Source organism: Thamnophis sirtalis, unplaced genomic scaffold (assembly GCF_051295495.1).
Source record: "Thamnophis sirtalis isolate CommonGarterSnake01/CBP01778 unplaced genomic scaffold, rThaSir2_p1.2 scaffold_5, whole genome shotgun sequence".
In the NCBI taxonomy this organism is placed as follows: domain Eukaryota; kingdom Metazoa; phylum Chordata; class Lepidosauria; order Squamata; family Natricidae; genus Thamnophis; species Thamnophis sirtalis.
In genome coordinates this window covers 109770422-109789735 of record NW_028261385.1, presented here as the reverse complement: position 1 = coordinate 109789735, position 19314 = coordinate 109770422, and the positions used below count along the sequence as shown (strand labels likewise).

General features: G+C 41.4%; 1 protein-coding gene across 1 annotated transcript in view; it reads left to right on the top strand.

The window, feature by feature from the left end:
* The window catches only part of STXBP5L (syntaxin binding protein 5L), an 81165-nt gene that overhangs the window by 38921 nt on the left and 22930 nt on the right, over positions 1–19314 (top strand). Inside the window, exons 11-18 of the mRNA XM_014066966.2 lie at positions 1287–1359; positions 2496–2643; positions 3610–3677; positions 4943–4983; positions 5799–6013; positions 7569–7735; positions 9547–9672; positions 12900–13051. Coding sequence (XP_013922441.2) covers positions 1287–1359; positions 2496–2643; positions 3610–3677; positions 4943–4983; positions 5799–6013; positions 7569–7735; positions 9547–9672; positions 12900–13051 — 990 coding nt within the window. The remainder of the gene's footprint in view (positions 1–1286; positions 1360–2495; positions 2644–3609; positions 3678–4942; positions 4984–5798; positions 6014–7568; positions 7736–9546; positions 9673–12899; positions 13052–19314) is intronic.

Here is a 19314-nt window from a genome sequence, read left to right as displayed (position 1 = left end):
ACATTCAAAAGTTGGGACAGTGCTCTCCAAAACCAGGGTTGACATTGATTGCTCATGTTGGAAATTAGTCTATACACCATGCCTCTATGGTGAAAAATATGGTCCAAAGTTGAACTGTTTCTTTGGCAGTGGGCAATCCCTTCCAAGGGTTGAAAAGAGACATCTTGGTAAAAAGATCCACCAAAATTAGTATGTAATCATTGACGTGGGATAAATCAGTAATCCAGAGAGAGTGGGTGCCATGGGTAGGGGATGGGTGTGTGTGTGTAAAGATGGGTTGTAACAGCTTCAGATAGTAGGATTTGGCCCTTCTGCAATGTTCCATGTAGCCCTTATGTCTGCTGCCATCTTAAGCTTCTTTTAATGTTCTATGCAGTGTTTTGAACACTCTCCCATGCCCCAGTGTCTGGTTATCATGGCAAAACTGCAAAACGTTTATCTCAAAGGTTGGGAACTACAATTCTTGTGTTTCAAGGTCACTCCCTCCACCATGAATGGGGATATGGTAGGAATATGTTGGTGTTTCTTGGAAGTCATCCATCCGGGCCCACAAGAACTGATCCAGAGATTGTTGAGTCTTGATTCCGGTGATTAGATTCTTGTGTGATTGAGTTGCTCTCAACATTTTGGATGATAGTGGGTCTGATTACTTACCAAAAATGGAAAGATTTTAAAATACTGGTTGCCATCAAGGGATAATAAATTTGAGAATACTCTGGTTTGCAGGGTTGTGCAGTCATGGTCATAGCAGAACAAGATAAACTGAAATAGATGATAAATCTATCATTTAACTTTTTTCAGTGTTTTTAGCATATTTCAGACTCTATTCTGTGTAAGTTGATTATCATGCCTTTTCCATAAGAATATGCAAATAGAAGATTTACACATAACATTAATTAAAAGTTAAGTGTTACTCAATATACTTCTGTACATCCCACCCTCTCTCTGCAGTATGCTTGCTATAAATTGGAATAGTCTTTCCATAAGGGTTTAATAGGTTACATGGGAAAAATTATGTACAAGTATTATAATATTTAATACTGCATGTTTATTGGAACAATATTTATGCTTAATCTCCCATGAGGAGACACCAAACCTACCATCAGAATACTATCTGTGTTCCAGGAAAACATGATATAATCTATCAAAACTGAACTGCTGTGTTTGGAAAATTCTTTATTAGGATTATATATAAATTCTGTATTTGTTCAGAACAATGGTTATATGGTCCTAATTTAATAATCTAATTTACTAATATTTGTGTTTATATTTTTATTTGTATGTAGAAATTCAAGAACCCTATGCTGTTGTTGTACTATTGGAAAAAGATCTAATTGTTGTTGACCTGACTCAAAGCCAGTAAGTATAATTTCATATGGTGCTAACAATAATTCCTGGGAGAGAAGCATAGATTTGTTGTTTGGAAATATAAAGTCATATGACAAACCAAAGTCAAAATGTTTACAAAACAAACAACTTCAATATTCATTGATATTAGGATTAATATTTTAGATATCTTAGCTGTCTGTTTCTTTGTTAAACATATCCTTCCAAAATTATAGATTCTAGTAAATTATCTAATAAAGATTATAGCTTTAAAAGATGCTTCTCCATTCCCCTATTTTTCTGTATTCACTTATTTTAATCACCATGCCTTTAAAAAAAAGCTATTTCAGAATCACCTGTTTTAAAGATTCACTAATGGAATCAGTGATAAATTTGCCTAAAGCAAATACTTTGCGAAGGAAACAATCAATAATGTCTCAACTACACAGTTCATATAACTGTTCATATACACTAAAATACAATTGTGGAGTTTTTGGTGCTCTCTAAATTTGGTTGGTTGTTTGCTTGCAGATGTTTTGTTAGCAAAATAAGAAGCATATTTAGTGTTGTATAGCATTCTGCATCTTGCAGGAAAATCTAGAAGGAAACAACCAAGCTGAGAGAGCACCAAGGACTCTACCATTCTACCTTGAGCTACATATATTCTCTTCTATTGGTAAAGAAGTAAGGCAAGAAGAGGAAAGAACCTACATTGTGCCATATTCAAATGCAATCAAAGATTATTCCTTTTTCCTCTATGATAACTTGGTGACAAGGTCAAAAGTCTCATAATATTTTTAGAGGAGGCGGTTTAGTGCATCAAGTAAGCACAAATATTCTAGAAAAAAGTCTTTATTCAAAATGCCTTTTCATAAAACATAATGGGAAGGAGAGTTATTGGGAACCTTTTCACATCTTCTTTTTTTTCATTTTTTCCTAATACAAAGGAAAGGAAATGGAACCAATGCACAATACTATTTGATTAGTCCATGCAAATAGTTTTAATTTTTATCTCACTGTCTACATTTGTGTCAAGAATTATTAAAAAATTGTGTGTGTGTGTCTGTGTGTGTGTGTATATACTTAGCAATATGTTCCTTTTCAAATAATTAATGTATTAAGTAATTTTGACTTTAAAGGTTATGCTAATACATGTTTTTCTCACTTAGTTTTCCCATTTTTGAAAATCCTTATCCCATGGATATTCACGATTCACCTGTTACCTGCACAAAATACTTTGCTGATTGCCCTCCAGATTTGATTCCTGTGCTATATTCTATAGGTGCAAAACATAAAAAGCAAGGATATAGCAATAAGGTAAAGAATAAAAAAGGGAAAGTGGTATTGAAGCAGCACTAATTACTGGTGTTCATGGTTATGTTTTATTGTTCTTTACCTATAGTATAGATATTTTGGTAGGGGTACTGTGTATAACAGACTCTCATGTTGGGCCTGTCCTGTCCTCTTGTGCAGTTCCTACCCTCTTTCTTCCTCTCCCTCTGTCCCCATCCCTTGTTTCTGAGAAGCCCTTGCTCTTTCTCTAAGAGACAAGAACAGAAATAGAGATGGCGAGTAGCGGTGTCACTTCCAACTTCTTGTTACTCTTGTTATAAGAGAATCGGGTTATTATTAATCGGCCTAATTTTTGAATCCACAACAGTTAAAAAATGTCAAATGTATCCAAAATCCCAAATTTGCCTACCTTTGTCATATTTTATGTAGAAACAAATTATTGTTGATACTCAGTTACTATAAACAGAAGGCAAGGATTTCTAATTCAGGGATTGAATTTGATTCAAATGGGAAACAAGCAGCTGTAAATCATATAAAAATGAATCTGGCTGTTTTCTAAAACACTGATTCAGAGTCACACTGAATCTGTTGGTTGGAATACATCTCTTCATGTAGTTAAGGGTGCCTGAGTTCTGAGTTCTATCTGATACACACACACACACACACACACACACACACATATACATACAATCACACAGATGGAATTCCAGGTTTCTTAATATTGGATCAGATTCCATAAGCTCTATTTTACTCTATTTTATTCATACACCAAAAGAGGGGGAGGGAATCACCATGGTTAAATATAATATAAAACATAGCCTAGTAATTAGCTATTAAGTGTTTTTGTTAAGCTTTTTTGTATGTAAATAGAAAAGATAATTTGTGAATATTACATTGTCATTGAACCTATTAATGCAGTTATAGATGATAGATTGATCGATCGATCGATCGATAGATAAATAGATAAATAAATAAATATTTTTTTTTTAGGAGTGGCCTATCACTGGTGGAGTATGGAACCTAGGATCACAAACATATCCTGAGATTATTATTACAGGGTAAGGAAAGTGCTTTTATAAGATACTGACTATTGCAAATAGTTGTAGGTTTGTTGCTTGTTGCTTAAAATTTTACTCCATCTTTCTTTATTGTGTGTCCTTAAAGTGAATAACACCAAATATAAAAGTAAAAGTAAAAAAGTAAAAAAATACTCCAAATCAAAAGGTGTGACTGAAAAGTCCAGTTAATAAACAAACTAATATCTAGACAGCCAATTTCCAATTTGCCTTTGAAATATAAGTGATTTTCCAACAGAGAATTGAGTGACTTAGCTATTAATAGGATTGCTGTTCCCTTAATCCTTTGTAAGGAAAAGCTGAGAGTGAAACTAGAAGTAGATTCAAGAAAATACAAGTCCATGTGAGATAAGCTCAGAATTTTTCAAACACCTAGAGCTGTGGTAGCAATGAAGAAAAATGTCAGCTGGTATTGTATTTATATTATATTTCTCCTTAGGATAAAATTTATTTTACAACACAATGCTCCTCATGGAAAGATTAGATTAGATTTGCCTATTTGAAATTAAGTTTTAATTCTGAAAAAGAGGGAGGTAGCTTTGGAAGGCTCTTTCTGGTTAATTCTGTTTTTATTAATAGAAGGGAAAAATCTGCTTGTGGAGGTACTCATCTCTATGCAGGGTTGTTGTTGTGGGGGGGAAAAGAAAGATGCTTTCTATATACTATATACTTCGTTATAAAGTAACAAAGGCAGGATAAAAATCTAATAATAAATAAATATTGACTTTTGGTAGGTTACAGCAAAAATCATTTGCAAAGACATGCATGCAATCAATGTTTGAAAAAGCCACTTGAGGACAGAATCCATTAAAGTAGCTGGAGCTTTCTTCATCCACCCACAACCTGGCTGTTCTTTATCAGACTTCTATTTAATTTTAGTTAGTGTAAGAAATCTCTCTTCCACAGTACATTTCAGATGAGTTATGCAGCCACTTCTAGTGTCTCTCATCCATCTTATGAGAAACTACAGAGAAGATAAATGAACCGCATACACATTAATTAAGTCCTGATACTCTTCATTCCTTAACAAAACTAGGACTTCCTTCATGATTCTGACAGGCAGTCAAAGAAGAAAACCGCTGCTGAGAAGTTCAAGTGTCCCCAGTGACTATAGATGGCAATTGAGATTTGTCACCTGTGCTCTTATATCACAGGAATTGAAACCTAGTTCAGTCTTGATAGAAGTATATGGTGATTATAATGTTATTATGCCTTGTTTTAATTGGCCTTTACTATATTCTTTTAAGTCATGCAGATGGATCAGTAAAATTTTGGGATGCTTCTGCCAGTAAGTTTTTAAATTTATTTCTGCATTATAAATCCATGTTGCATATTTGAAAAGGAGTGAATTGATTGCAGTTATTGAATCTGTTACTCAAAATATCTGAAATTGGTACAGTCACAGTGTAATGAATTTCTGGCAAATTTTAAAATATTGTTTGAAAGAGAAAAATCGCAACAGAGTGTGAATGAGTAGGAGTGAGTAAGGGTCCAAATGGTATGCCTGCAAAGACACAGGAAATCTTAACACTGGTTAGATTTCTAGTATGGTTTGGTCTTCGTGTGATCTTTTTTTCTGATTCTGCAATTGATCATTAAGATGCTTCCACTTCTGTTTAATTGTGCATTCAAATGATTAATGAACAATTGAAATGATTGAAAGAAGACTGGAGTACGATACATACAGTATAATGTAGTCTGTCCTTCCATTTAAATCAGGGTGTTGTTGCACAAAGTGAAGCCCCTTAAGTCATAAGGAATCTCTTTCTCTTTTCCTGTTGCTCAATTCATCTGCTGCCCATCAGAAACAGATTGCTGCTTATATAATATCTGAAAAATTCAAGGGAAGGTTCAGTGTTCTTTTGACAGTACAGGGTGTTTAGCACTGAACTTTGTCCTTCTCTTTTTTGAAGCTTTTTTGGGGCAAGCACTAAGTACCAGGGCTTTAGACAGTGTGCCTGTACTTTCAATCAGAGGGCCCCAAGTAGTAAAAATCCCAAAACAGTGAAGATAATAGAAAATACAGATTGTAACAATACAATTTATTTCCACTTTCCCTTTTAACATCAAAGTAATATAATAGATCATTTCAATTTTTTCTAGTCACACTGCAAATGCTGTACAAGTTAAAAACTTCAAAAATATTTGAAAAACGGAAGTTGCAAGGCAAGCCATCAGCAGATATGACAGAAGAGGATCCTTATGCAATCCAGTTAATGAACTGGTGTCCTGAAAGTAGAATATTTTGCATAGCAGGTGTCTCTGCATATGTTATTGTTTATAGATTCAGCAAACATGAAGTTAATACTGAAATATCGGTAAGTTTGTATGAGTGTTGCTTATACACTGATTTGCTTACATGAATATATCAAAAATTTCCCTTTAATCAATTATAGTTACCAATAAACATGGCTATGTTTACCATGCAGTTGTTACAGTTGAAAATAACACATTTGGATTTGCAGCTAGCTATTATGGCTTTCCTATATATTTTAAACATTCAAAGGAAGCTGTAATAAGCATACTTTTGAGGGTCACTTGCATGGGAAGAATGTCAGAACCTACTTTTGTGAACCAGCAGATTATTTTGATGTTACAAAAATGATATTTTTCAACTACAATCTGAGTCTGTTAAAACAAAGCATTTTATTGAATGCCCCCATTCTGACAACAGTTTTTATTCTTCTGGATCTTTCTCTCGGAAGAACTGTGTAGTCCTTGGTGCTCTCTGAGCTTGGTGGTTTTCTTGTAGATGTTTCGTTATCAAAATAAGTAGCGTCATTACTGCTGGTGCAGGCATAGGAGGATATATGTGCAAGAAAACTACCAAGCTCAGAGAGCACTAAGGATCCCACAGTTCATCCCTCGAGCTTCAAATATTCTCTTCTATTGGTCTCAGAAGAACTTCTAATCATTTTTCCTCCTCATAACCCATGCTTTTAAACCAAGAGAATTTGCAGTTTTGAATTTGTAGTTTATGAGTTTTCTTTATTTCAATTACTTCTCAGTGGTCCTGTTGAGTTCCTCACAAACAGCTCCAGAAAAAGTTGAAGGTTTGACAGCCTATGCCATTCTCCACAGGGAGACCCAGCAGTCCTTCAAATCAGCCCAAGTCCTAGCCTGCCATCTTGGTCCCAACATGTCTAAAGGAACTAAACAGGTTTTAGAGTCTAAGCCATTGAAAGGGGAAGGGATGCCTTGGGTATCATAGCTCACACTTTTAATGGTCTACTGAGACTTATTATTGATTTAGAAAATTTATATAACCATGGACCAAAGAACCCCAAACTCAGAACCACTCGGTCTTCCCAGAGTTCTGTGTCAACCAGTTGCTCCCCATCCATCCCCTAACAGTCTCCAGGCACTGTCAGTGGGAGGCCACAGCATTGCTTAATTCACTACTTACATATGTTTGCAGAAAATTGCAAGTCTACGTTGCAGGTCTTCATTCCACATCATCATAAGATAGGTTAGGAAACAAATTCTGGGAAAGTATTTACTCTTCCTTAATGTCTAGGTTCCTATTAGTCATAAAAATCTCTATAAGGAGCTGGAATCACCTTCATGTTTAGATGAGACCAGAAAAATATATTCTTTGTTTCTGTTTTCAGGAATCTAGACCACAAAACTAATATGGTGCAGTAAGAAGACACGTTAGGATACCTTCTTCCTCTGCTTTGTTTTTCAATTCTGCTTTACAATTGACAGTCATAATTTTAATGGATTCCTTCATACTTAGCCTGGTTTGGGAAGTTTGCAGTTTCCTGGCATATAGCTGAAATTCTGGAATACTGCGAAAGCAGATTGGCTTCACAATATTGAATCTCTTAACTATATTTCTAAATCTAATCTGAATTTTAATTTTTTAAAAAGTCCTTAGAAATACAGCTCCAGAGTGAGATAGAAGATACCATTAGTCCTGAAGCAGAAATTATGACTCCATTTGCCGATGCCTGTTCCGATTTTTCAACTTTAAAAGACCTCTCAGACAATTGCAATACTCCATCTGAGCGAACAATGGATTGTGGTCCATTTCTCAGGTAAAGAATGTAAACTGATTTAAATTGTTTTTTGTTCTCTGTTGTTTTTCAGCATTTCTAACAAAATTTCTTCAACATTTATATCTTTTCTGCTAAGATTGTAAAGTATCATGCATATTGATACCTCTGTATAAATAGTATCTCATGAATTATTTTCTGTTCTTGTACTAAGAAATTGTTACAGATAGTTCAAATAAGTGTAGTTGCTCACCATTGTACTATTTCTTTATTAAGAAAGACTGTAGAAATCATTCCTCTCATTTGAGATTGAACTCAGCACAGCTGATTTAGTAGCTACCAATAACCATGTACTGCAATAGATTCCTATCACATCTAGAATGGCACACCTCTCCATATTTGTTACAGCTAAGTCCCTAAGCCTATTGTTTGAAGTTACTTCCTCATGAGGATCAAAGGTTCCCCTGAGAACTAATGTTATGTTGACAGTAAATATCAGAGTAGAAGGTGTTTGAATGCTGAATGTCCCAAAAGTAAAATAATGCTTGAGTTGAGGGAGGAAAGAAGAATGGCAATCTGTGTTCTCCAAACCAATCTTACTCCATCAGTCCTACTTCCTCCTCCTAAGAAGACTTTGATGGTTTCTCACTTATGCTAGATTCTCACATACTGATGAAGCTCAGCTTCTCAATTTCTGAAGAAGAAATGCATGGCCCGTTACTCTGGACGGGAGCCCAAATTAGATTTCAGCACTGATGTTTTCCAGAATTGTAGAATTCATGACATTCTGATTGCCAAATTAGTTAGACATGGGTTAGATGATTATTATATTAATTTGTAGCTGGCATATAAACTGTGTAGTTATCAGTAGCACTGTTGGATACCATGGGGTTGGTTGTTGGCTAACCCCATGGTATCCAATATCCAAATATCCTTTGATGGCCATATAAATAACATGAACAAGATGGCCAAGAGGATGCTTATAAAATATTTAGTATATAAAATAAGGAGAATAACTAATCTTCAGAAAACAGAAACAAAATTTCCAAATAATTTGGATAGTTTAGAGAAATGAAATGAAGCTAACAAAATTGGGATAGCTCCAGAATGGGATAAGGCTAGAGACAGGAGACAATTTAGCATCCTCTCTTATAGTCACAGAATTTTGTCATGTTATATTTTTAGGCCCTGTATTAATAAAACATTACACTTTATAGCAACAAAAGACTATTATTCCTCCATTCCAATGACTGAATTTTATTGAGAAAACTGAATTTCTTTACCTGTATTTAGTGCCATGCAGTTAAGCCACCATGAGCAGCATTAAATAATTATTTTAATTTTTACCAAGTGAAGAGTGTCCTGCTCTTCAGTTCAACACCATGAAATGTCAGATGATGATAAAAAATAGGGAGATAGAAGAAGTTTAATCTTGCTTTGTTCCACAATGGAAGGGTGAGCTAGGTTTATTCCAATAGCTCTTTAACATTTCTAATCAGGGAGTTATGGTAAAATTGCATTCTTGCTTTGGATGAAAAAGCATCACAAAATTTTAATTACCTTTGCTTCAAGAATCAAAAAGACCTACTATTAGATATAACACTGATTTGTTTTTCAAATAAGATACTATTGGAAACAATTGGGATCATGCAAGCAGTTGAGAGGAAGAAAATGTCAATCAATACTATTTACACATTTATACACACTCAATGATTGTCACCTGCTCTTCTCCTTAGAAATTACACAGTAGTGTTTTGACTATATTTTCTTGCATTAATTTTTTTTATCAGTGCAAGGGATTTCCAATTGGGTAATCAGATCATTTTGATAATTGTTTTGCCTCTTCTTCTTAGTGTGAAGACTCATGCTATAAGAATGCCCCCTGGTTATCAAGCAGAACTTGTTATTCAATTGATGTGTGTAGATGGTGAGCATCCTCAACAAATAACCAGCCTAGCAGTGAATTCAGCCTATGGATTGTAAGTTATCCCGTTATATCTTCATGTGGGTTGGGTCAGTCTGACTGGCTGGGAAGTGGGAAATCTGAGTCATCTTTAGAGTGGAGGTCTGCCTGGAACCAGTAATAGAATCTGTTCCAGTGTGAGGAAAGCAAATTATTTCTAATAGTTTATCTCCTTTTGTTGGTTTGAGGAAAATGGCAGAAAAGATGGGACCAAGATGCAGATCCCTTATGTAAGATTCAAATGAAAGTACTACGAAAACAACCATTTGCAAAAAAATAGGCCATAAGAATCAAAGATAGCACATCCTCACGGATGTTCTTGCGTTTTTCATAAAACTCAAGCTGAAGCTGTCAAACCATAGAGGAAGAAATGTTAGCATTCTAAAAACTGTTACAGCTGAGTAGTTCAAATCAAGGCATGGATTTTCACTAATTTTTCCATTGGGGTCACCCATCATAAATTACTTTTACCCCATCAGGGATCAATACAAAATTTTCATAATCTCGAAATTGTTGGCATACCTATGAACAAAAAACAGGTATTTTGAGACACATATATTCATAAAATATGAATCCTTCGTCCTTCCATCACCCTCACCATCCTGCCCCCCCACTCCTCCTCCACAGGGGAAAAACAGTTCAGTTGCCTTTTGAAAAAAGCACCCTTGAGACAACTATGACATGGATTACTGAGAATCTCCACAGACATTCATAGACTATAGAATCATAAGGTTGGAAAGGATCTCACAAGTCTTCTAGGCCAGAGGTCCCGAATCCCTAGTCAGTGTCCTGGTATGAGGCCGGGGTCCGTTGGGAACCGGGCCATCCAAGCGGCAGTTGAGCAAGCGTGCAAAGCTCCATTTGTGCAAGCAGCGGGTACACATCTGAAACCATTCCCTCTCCCTGCCTGCTGCTGCTACTGCCAGTCCGCAGAGTTGGAAAAATTAGGGACCAGTGTTCTAGTCCAGGGGTGTCAGACTCAATTTCATTGAGGGCTGCATCAGGCTTGTGGTTGACCTGGGGGGGAGGAAGTGGCTGGAGTGGGCGTGGCCAGCTCAAGATTGCTCATGGCCAGGGACGCCTCTGGCGGCCTGGATGGGGCTGGGGAGATCAATTGTCTCAGTGAGCATGCAAGGGCTGATGCAGACCTCTGTGAGTACTCACTTCCTCCTATGTGCATGCCTAAGTGGGCAGGACCAAGATGGTGCCATAGATCTAAGGCTGGTTGTGGTCCAGCCCGGCTTTAATTTACACTTAATGCCCCTACTTTTGGGGGTTGCATTGGTGAATAGGGATGCTTACCTCTAGGGCATAATATTGAGGTGGGTGGTGCTATGGAGTTCTCATATTGCTGGATTTTTCTTCCCCAAACTCGCTCTGAATTGCCACTATTAGACATCATTGTGACATTTCTGTATTAGGCCCAAGTAATTTCCATCTTCTCTTAGCTATGGTACAGAAGAGGATAAATAGGTTCTCATATATGTAAATGTGGAGGAATTAGGAAGATTCATTGTTCCTGAAAAACAGAAATTATCTTTCCTTACTTTATGCCAGATGTTGCCCACTATTCCAAGGAGTCCATTTGAGATTGACTCATATAAACTCATGTGGCTGGAGCATCCAATATTTTATCTTTTTCCAAATTATCCTGTTTTCACCATCTGGTTACGACAAAATGCCTTATTTTTTCTGTGGCATTTTGATTGCTCTTGATGTGTTCTTAAAGTGTACAATGTTTTCCTTCATGAACCAGCAACTGTCTTTATTTCTTTCTGGTTGTACAGAAAGCAGACCTGAAGGGTGGCCCATAAAACCTTAAGTATGTGTACCTCCTATCCAGAAGAGATTGGTAACTGCCTGAATAACCTGCTTGGAAAGACATTTTAAACTTCCAACTTTCCTCCAGTAATGAAAAGATATAACCCAAAGAAACATGGACTTCTTCTTTGGTTTATTTTGGGAATTTTAGAACCGAATGTGCAAGAGGGAAGTCTTTCAGAGCCAAATTGTTCTCATTCCAATCCTTATAAGGATATTTACAAAAAAAGTGACCATATCTGCTAATGCCAAAATTTGATCATATCACTGACAAATGTCAGTGGCCTGGTCTCAGAGCATTAAATATTACATTCTAGAACTATATGACACCTGTGGGCTATGCGTCATCCACCCACGACTTAAGCCAGCTCTTCTTGACAAGCAGGGCTCCCTTTTCAGTGTCTGTCATGAAAGCAAAGGTGAATGACCTATCATCTGATCTGGTTCTTAAAATGAGCTATATTTAATTCATTTGATTTAGATGCTATTTGACTCCAAATTTCTCTGAGGCTCATAGTATAAGAACAATAAAATATAATGTGCATGATAAAAAACAATCAATGAAGAAAAATAAAAATTAAGGATTATCTTATATGTGTCAAGGTTCCAAGTAATACCCCCAACAAAGGAAGATTCCGAAGCTAGGCATTCCTCAAAATTCCATTTTATTAGAGATGTAATATTGGCACATCTGGGAAAACCGCACCACGGTTCGCCCACATAACACCGATCCTCCGTGAGCTGCGTTGGCTACCTGTTGGTCTCCGGGTGCACTTCAAGGTCCTTCTTACCATCTATAAAGTGCTCCATGGTAGTGGATCTGGCTATTTGAGAGACCGCCTTCTGCCGATTACCTCCCTCCGTCCCATCAGATTGCATAGAGTAGGCCTCCTCCGAATTCCATCCGCCAGTCAGTGCCGACTGGTGACTACGCGGAGGAGAGCCTTCTCAGTTGCAGCTCCGACGCTATGGAACAATCTCCCCGTGGAGATCCGCACCCTCACCACCGTCCAGGCCTTCCGCACAGCCCTCAAGATCTGGCTAGCCCGTCAGGCCTGGGGATAAGACTTTACTCTCACCCCTCCCGAATGTTGAATGAATGTTGGGTTTTTTATTGCTAATTATTTCTATTCACATTTTCTTTTTGCATTTTGTCCCGCACTCCCCTCCCCTATTATTGTAAGCCGCCCTGAGTCCCCTCAGGGAAAAGGGCGGCCTATAAATGCTTAATAAAATGATAAATGAAATGAAATGATAAACCCGAATTTGAAAGCTTCCCGATTTTCCCCACCCAAAAGAAAGTTAAAGTCTCTGTCCCAGCACCCAGAGGTCCATCACATGCTTCTTTGTTTGAAACCTAGTCCAGTTTTAGTACTTGGAAGAGATAACTCCAAAATACTTAAACCACATTTCTTTTCACAGAGTTGCATTTGGAAACTGCAGTGGTCTGGTTGTCGTAGATTTTATGCAGAAGACTAAACTGCTGAGCATAGGAAGCTTTGACCTCTATGGATCGAGTGATCCCTATCAGCTCCACCTTCATTCTCCTCGCAGAAGCAAGCAGTTTAGTGCAGGTAGCAAATACAGTGAAAATTAATTTGAATAACATTTCATTTTATGCTCTGCAATTTTGGAAATGTCTGTGTTTAGAAAATATATGTTGACTAGTTAGGAAAATATATAAAGAACAAGGCTATATGAAAGATTCTAGCAGGTGATTAGCTAAATACTAATAAGAGTAAGATTGCATGATTGTGACAAATTGGTTGGGTACGGCTTAAAATCTTGCTTAACTTGCTAATAAAAATAAAAATAGCTCTTGCTGGATTAAAATGAAGACTTGGTTTATATTCTGATTCCACAATAGAAAATTAAATGCGTATAGTGTTTCCATCCTAAGTCATAATTCAGCAAATGATATATTACAGTTTTGAATCAGAACCACATAAAACACATAATCCCAAGATAAACCTAATATTGTTTCATAAACACACAAACATACACAGATTAATGTTCATGAGACTTATCAAAATTTAGGGAAAGAATAAAAACTTTGCTTCCTCACTGTTTGCCTTTTCAAACATGTTAGGTGTGACTGCTAGGCACAGAACAGTTACAGAATACAGAATAACAGAGTTGGAAGGGACTTTATGGGTCATCTAGTCCAACCCCCTTCTCAGTAGGAGAACTTATACCAATTCTACTTGTCCATAATAAAAAAAAGGATTGTAATGCTACAGAACTAAAGGAAGCCATTCTTAAACAACAGCTAATAAGGATAAGCTGCTATCTATTAATTTTTCCTTCATTTTGGCAAAAGAAAGAGAGATTTATTTTTTTAATAATCTTTAAAAATGATTTCTGTTTGCCACATAGTTGCATGGCATTTGCTGTACGTTCTAAAATAGGACTGAAACATAGAAAGAAGGGAAACAGAGGCACTATTAGCTGGAGAAAGAAGCCCATTGTACATTCTTATCCTGCTGTTCTTAAATTGGTTCTCTTTTTCTTTGTCAGCCCTTTGAGGTGAGATTAGGAAACCAGTCACCCAGAATATTAGGATATTGTAACAGAATATTGGAAATCTGCCAAAGACCAAAGCAGAGGTTTCTCACTATCAATAGCAAACAGTCTCCAAGCCCATTGATTTCCTAACGATAGATCTGCAGAATCTATGGTTACAGTCTTTTCTCCTCAGTGAGGAAGAGATGCTCCCATTCCCACTTTCCTCAGTCAAAGCTCAGTGATTCAACATAAGTCATTCCTGGATGTAAAATTATATTCTGGTTCTTTGTTTCTTGAAATCTTGACCATGTACAGCTATCTATTAAATTTGGTACCAGGCTGCTAAATAATATTAGTATTGTTTCCACCTTTTCTATAGAACAGTAAGTCCTTGCATTTTTTTTCCATTTAAAAGGTTCCTTCCTGAGTATGTATGTGACAAAAATCCATTACTACAATAGTCCAACCTCTGCTGTCTCAGAGACAAGAAGCCTTTATGAGTTCCGCATGCTGGTTTCTATTATTTATTTCAAAAAATGACATTTTACTCTATAGTCCCAGGCCATTGAATTGTATCCAATGATTGAATTCCAGATAGCAAAATAGCATTCGTTGTCAGAATACAATTGAACAATTCCATAAATACTTAAATCTGTTCTTGTGAGTTGCAGATCGCCCAGAGTAAAATGTGAATGGCAGTTGGTCTTACCTGAACTGCACGTTTAGAAGAAGGTGTGGGAGGAGTAACACATGGGTATTAACCCAGCCCTTTTGCTAGGAGACTGAGTTAATCTTTTGAGGCCACACTTACGTTCCTCCTTCTGACCTCCCCAGATTAACCGATGGATCGTAGCAGAGCACCTGGAAGGAAAGGACACAAAAACAGAACAAGCACACATCCTTCCTGCCTGCCATTGCTTGACCACTGAGCTAACTCAGGCCCCTGGCGCAGAGCGCCCTAAAAACAAGGGGGGAATGACTCCTCCCACACCTTCTTCTAAACATGCAGTTCAGGTAAGACCAACTGCCAGTTTCCGAAGTGAGGTGTGGGAGGAGTAACACATGGGACATACCAAAGCTAGATGTCCTGGGAGGGTGTCAGTGGGCCTGAACCCCTCGAGAGTCAAGGACTCCCTGCAACACCCTCTGCCAAAGGCTGCTTCCGCTGAGGCGTAAGCATCTAGCCGGTAATGCCTGATGAAAGGTGAGGGAGAAGACCAGGCGGCAGCCCTGCAAATCTCCTCTATGGGTGCCTGGGTGGTCCAGGCTGCTGAGGTGGCCGCACTTCTGGTGGAGTGCGCTGTGATGTCCTCTGGGACCTGGAGTCACCTTGCCTCGTAGGCCTGTGAGATGGCTGCTCTGATCCACCTGCTAATGGTGGCTGGGGAAACCTTGGCACCTCAGGTGGATGGCTGATATGATACGAAGAGGGCTTCTGAATGCCTAAAGGGGGCCGTGCGCTTCAGGTAGATGCGCAAGGCTCTTCTGACGTCCAACTTGTGCCAAGATCTTTCCCTATCCCTGGAGGGCTGCGGACAGAAGTCCGGCAGAACTATCTCTAGAGCCCTGTGGAAGGGGGAATTGATCTTGGACATGAACACGGGGTCCAGTCTGAGGATGACCTGGTTCTCTAGAAAGGTGCAGAGGTCTGCTCTGCTGGAGAGAGCGTTGATCTCAGATAATCTCCTGGCTGAGGTGATGGCAACCAGGAAGACGACCTTAAGGGTCAGGAACTACAGGGAAACTTCCCTCAAGGGTTCGAATGGTGCCTCCGTCAATGCCTGAAGGACCGTGAGTAAGTCCCAGGTAGGAAATCGATGGATCACTGGGGGCTTCGGATTTGCCGCTCCCTAAAGGAAGCGCCTTAGGACCGCATCCCCCCCCCAGAACCGTGGAGAGAGCGGAGACCTGTCTTCTAAGGGTACTGGGGGCCAAACCTTTCGCCAGACCTTCCTGTAGAAAGTCCAGAACCTGGGGCACAGAGGCCAAAGCTGGGCTGAGGTCCCTAGCTTGGCACCAGTCCGCGAAGACAACCCAGGAGGCGTTGTAGATTCAAGTGGTGGACTGCCTCCTGGACGCCTCAACGGTCTTAATGACCTTCGTGGAAAAATGTGCCCCTCTCAGCTGTTCCCGCTCAATCGGCAGATGGTCAGATGGAGCCACTCTGTATCCGGATGCTCCAGAGACCCCTGGTGTAGGGACACCTCCCCCGGGGGAATCCTCCAGTGGGGGGCTGAGGACAGCTCCACTAGCTTTGCTAGCCAGGGACGGCGTGGCCAGAAGGGAGCCACTAGGATGACCTCTGCTCCCTCTGACACTACCCTCCTCATTCCCCCGGGAATGAGAGGGAGGGGAGGAAAGGCGTAGAGAAGACCTGGTGGCCATCTGCATCGAAGGGCGTCCCTGTCCATGGCTCCCCTGGTCGGGAACCTCGATACAAATCTCGGCAACTGGGCGTTCACTGGGGTTGCAAAGAGATCCACTGTCGGCAGCCCAAACCTCTCACAGATCTGCAGGAAGATGGTGGGATGAAGCTGCCATTCCCCGTTGTCGACAGTCTCCCTGCTGAGCCAATCCGCTTGCTGGTTCTCTGTCCCGGAGATGTGCTCTGCTCTGATGGACTGGAGGTGCCTCTCTGCCCAGTTCCCCAGTCGTAGGGCCTCGTCGCAAAGGGCCTTGGAATGAGTGCCCCCTTGTCTGTTTACGTGGGCCTTGACCGCCACGTTGTCCATCAGGACGAGGACATGATGACCGGTCACCATGCTCTTGAAGTGGCGTAGGGCCAGGTGGATGGCCCTGAGCTCCAACCAGTTTATGTTGTTGCGCAGGTCTGTTGGAGTCCAACGGCTCTGGGCTATCTGGGCCTCCAGGTGTGCTCCTCAGCCGAACAGGCTCGCGTCCATTGTGAGTACCTTTCTTGTTGGTTCTTTGAAGAGGCATCCCTTATTTAATGCTGGGGTCAGCCACCAGCGGAGCGAGAGCAGTACCTGGGGTGGCACTCAAACTTTGAAGCTGGCGTCGCTAGTTCCGTCTCTCTGGTATGGAAGTAGGAACCACTGAAGCTCCCTGGCGTGTAGTCGAGCCCACGGCACAATCCCTATGCAAGAAATGAATTTCCCAAGGAGCCTGGAAAGAAGGACTACAGGGACAGAGCGTAATTTGTGAACCTTATGAATCAGCTGCACAATGCTGTCCTTTTGATCTTGAGAAAGGAAGACCTCCCCAGCCACTGAATCTAAAATGGATCCTAGGGGCTGGAGCCTGATGGGACCAGGTGGCTCTTCTCTAGGTTGATAGAGAATCCCAGGGACCTGAGGGTGTCAATGGTGGTCCCCAGGTCCTGCTTGGTAGAGTCTGGGGACCTGGCTAGGACGAGGATGTCATCTAGGTAGCAAAAAAGGCAGACTGGGAAGGCTCGCAGGTGACCTGCGGCCGCGGCCAGCACCTTGGTAAAGGTCCTGGGGGCTGAGGCCAGCCCAAAGGGAAGAGCCCTATATTGAAAATGGTTGCCCTCGTGGGAAAACCTAAGGAACCTGCGGTGTTCCGGGGTGATTCTGATGTGAAGGTAGGCCTCCGTGAGATCGATGGAAGCCAAGAAGTCGCCCTGTCGGATGCCCTCTGAGATGGATTTCAGGGAGGCCATCTTGAACCTACGGTAGACCACCCTGGAATTGAGTAGTTTAAGATCCAGGATGGCTCTCCACCCCCCTGAACTCTTGGGGACCAGGAACAGATTCGAGTAGAATCCAGAGCCCTTCTCCCCCTCTGGGACCCTCTCAATGGCCCTGATATCTTACAGGTGTTTGATGGCCTTGGCCTTAAGGGCCCGTTTGGCTGGATCCGTCGAGGAGGCGAAGGTCCAGAACCTACTTGGGGGTAGCCAGCGGAACTCCAGTTGTAGCCCGAGCTTTACAGTCTGGAGGACCCACTCATCCGAGGTGACTTGTTCCCAGGCATCCGCAAAAAGGGAGATGTGACCACCAATGGGGTGATCCGCGGATGGATCACTTGAACCTGAGGAATGGGTGACCACCTCCTCCTCGAAAGGGCCGCTTGTTCTGCTGTTGGCCTCTGAACCTGTCTCTAGGAAACTGCCTATCCCCCTGCCTGTGGAACCTGGGGTTCTAGTACCTCTGGCTCTGGGTCTCCGCTTCAGGCAGGTGATACGAAGTTCTCCTGGGATACGGAGCATGCCGGAGATCTGACCGTCTGGTAGTCGCCGGGAAGACCTTCCGTTTGTTCTTATCCTCCACCAGGATAGGATCCAACGCAGTCCTGAACAGCTTGTCACCGGTGTAGTCTGCTCCTGTCAAGTGCCACTTAGCCCGGGACTCCACCTGCCAGTGGCGCAACCACAGCAGGCGTCTAGATGCCACCGAAGATGACATTGCCCGAGACCCATACTTAACTGCATCCAGGGTGGCATCTGCTGAGAACTGCATGGCTGCCAGCACCTTAGAGATGTCCTGCAGCAATCAAACTTCCGTGGCCGGAGTCCTGTCCCTCAGCTGTTCCAACCACAGCACCGTGGACCTGTTGAAGAAAGACGCTGAAGCGGCTGCCCTAATGGCCCAGATTGTTGCTTGGAAAGTCTTACGTAGCACGATGTCTGCCTTCTTATCCTCTGCCTTGAGGCAGTTGGCGATGTCTCCTGTGATCACAGCTGATGCCTGCGCCCAAAAGGGTCACCCCTAGGCTCAGACGGATGTGCAGGCGATAAGGGGGCGACATGGAGCTGTGCCCTCTGCCTGAGCCCCTTGGGGAACCTAGGGATGCTGCCCGGGCCTCATCCAGGGCTGGAAGCCTGCGGGGGGATTGGGACCTGGAGGGGGAGGGGCTGATGGTAGCCCTAAATCTTCTAGCAGAGGCCCTGGTTATCCTAACCTCCTTCTCGGAGGTTGCCTTCCTAGGGCCCCTGGAGTTGCCCCTCCTGGTTGGGGACCTCCCCCTGGGAATTGGGGGAGCCCCCCCCCCAGAGGTCTCTTCATCCGGATCCGCACCCCCTGGGGATCTGGGCCTAGCATCCCTGCTCCTCGCCACCTCCGCCATCGTACTTACAGTTGTGCTGACCACCAACCTCGTCTCTCTTTCAGCCGGTTTCAATCTGGTTGATTCAGTCTTCTGTCCTTGAATTCATGCTCTTCCTCTTTCTGCCGCTGATCTGTGGCCCGAGTCACCGGCAGGCACCGCTCTGGAGCCCTCCCCGGATTACCGGCGGAGTTGGTCCTTAAGGAAGCCTCTTCTGGCTTCGCTGGTGCTTTTTGAGCGCTTTCGGCATCCGTAGGAGAACGCTGATCATGCGCTCACTCACGTGCTCAAGATGGCGGCGGCA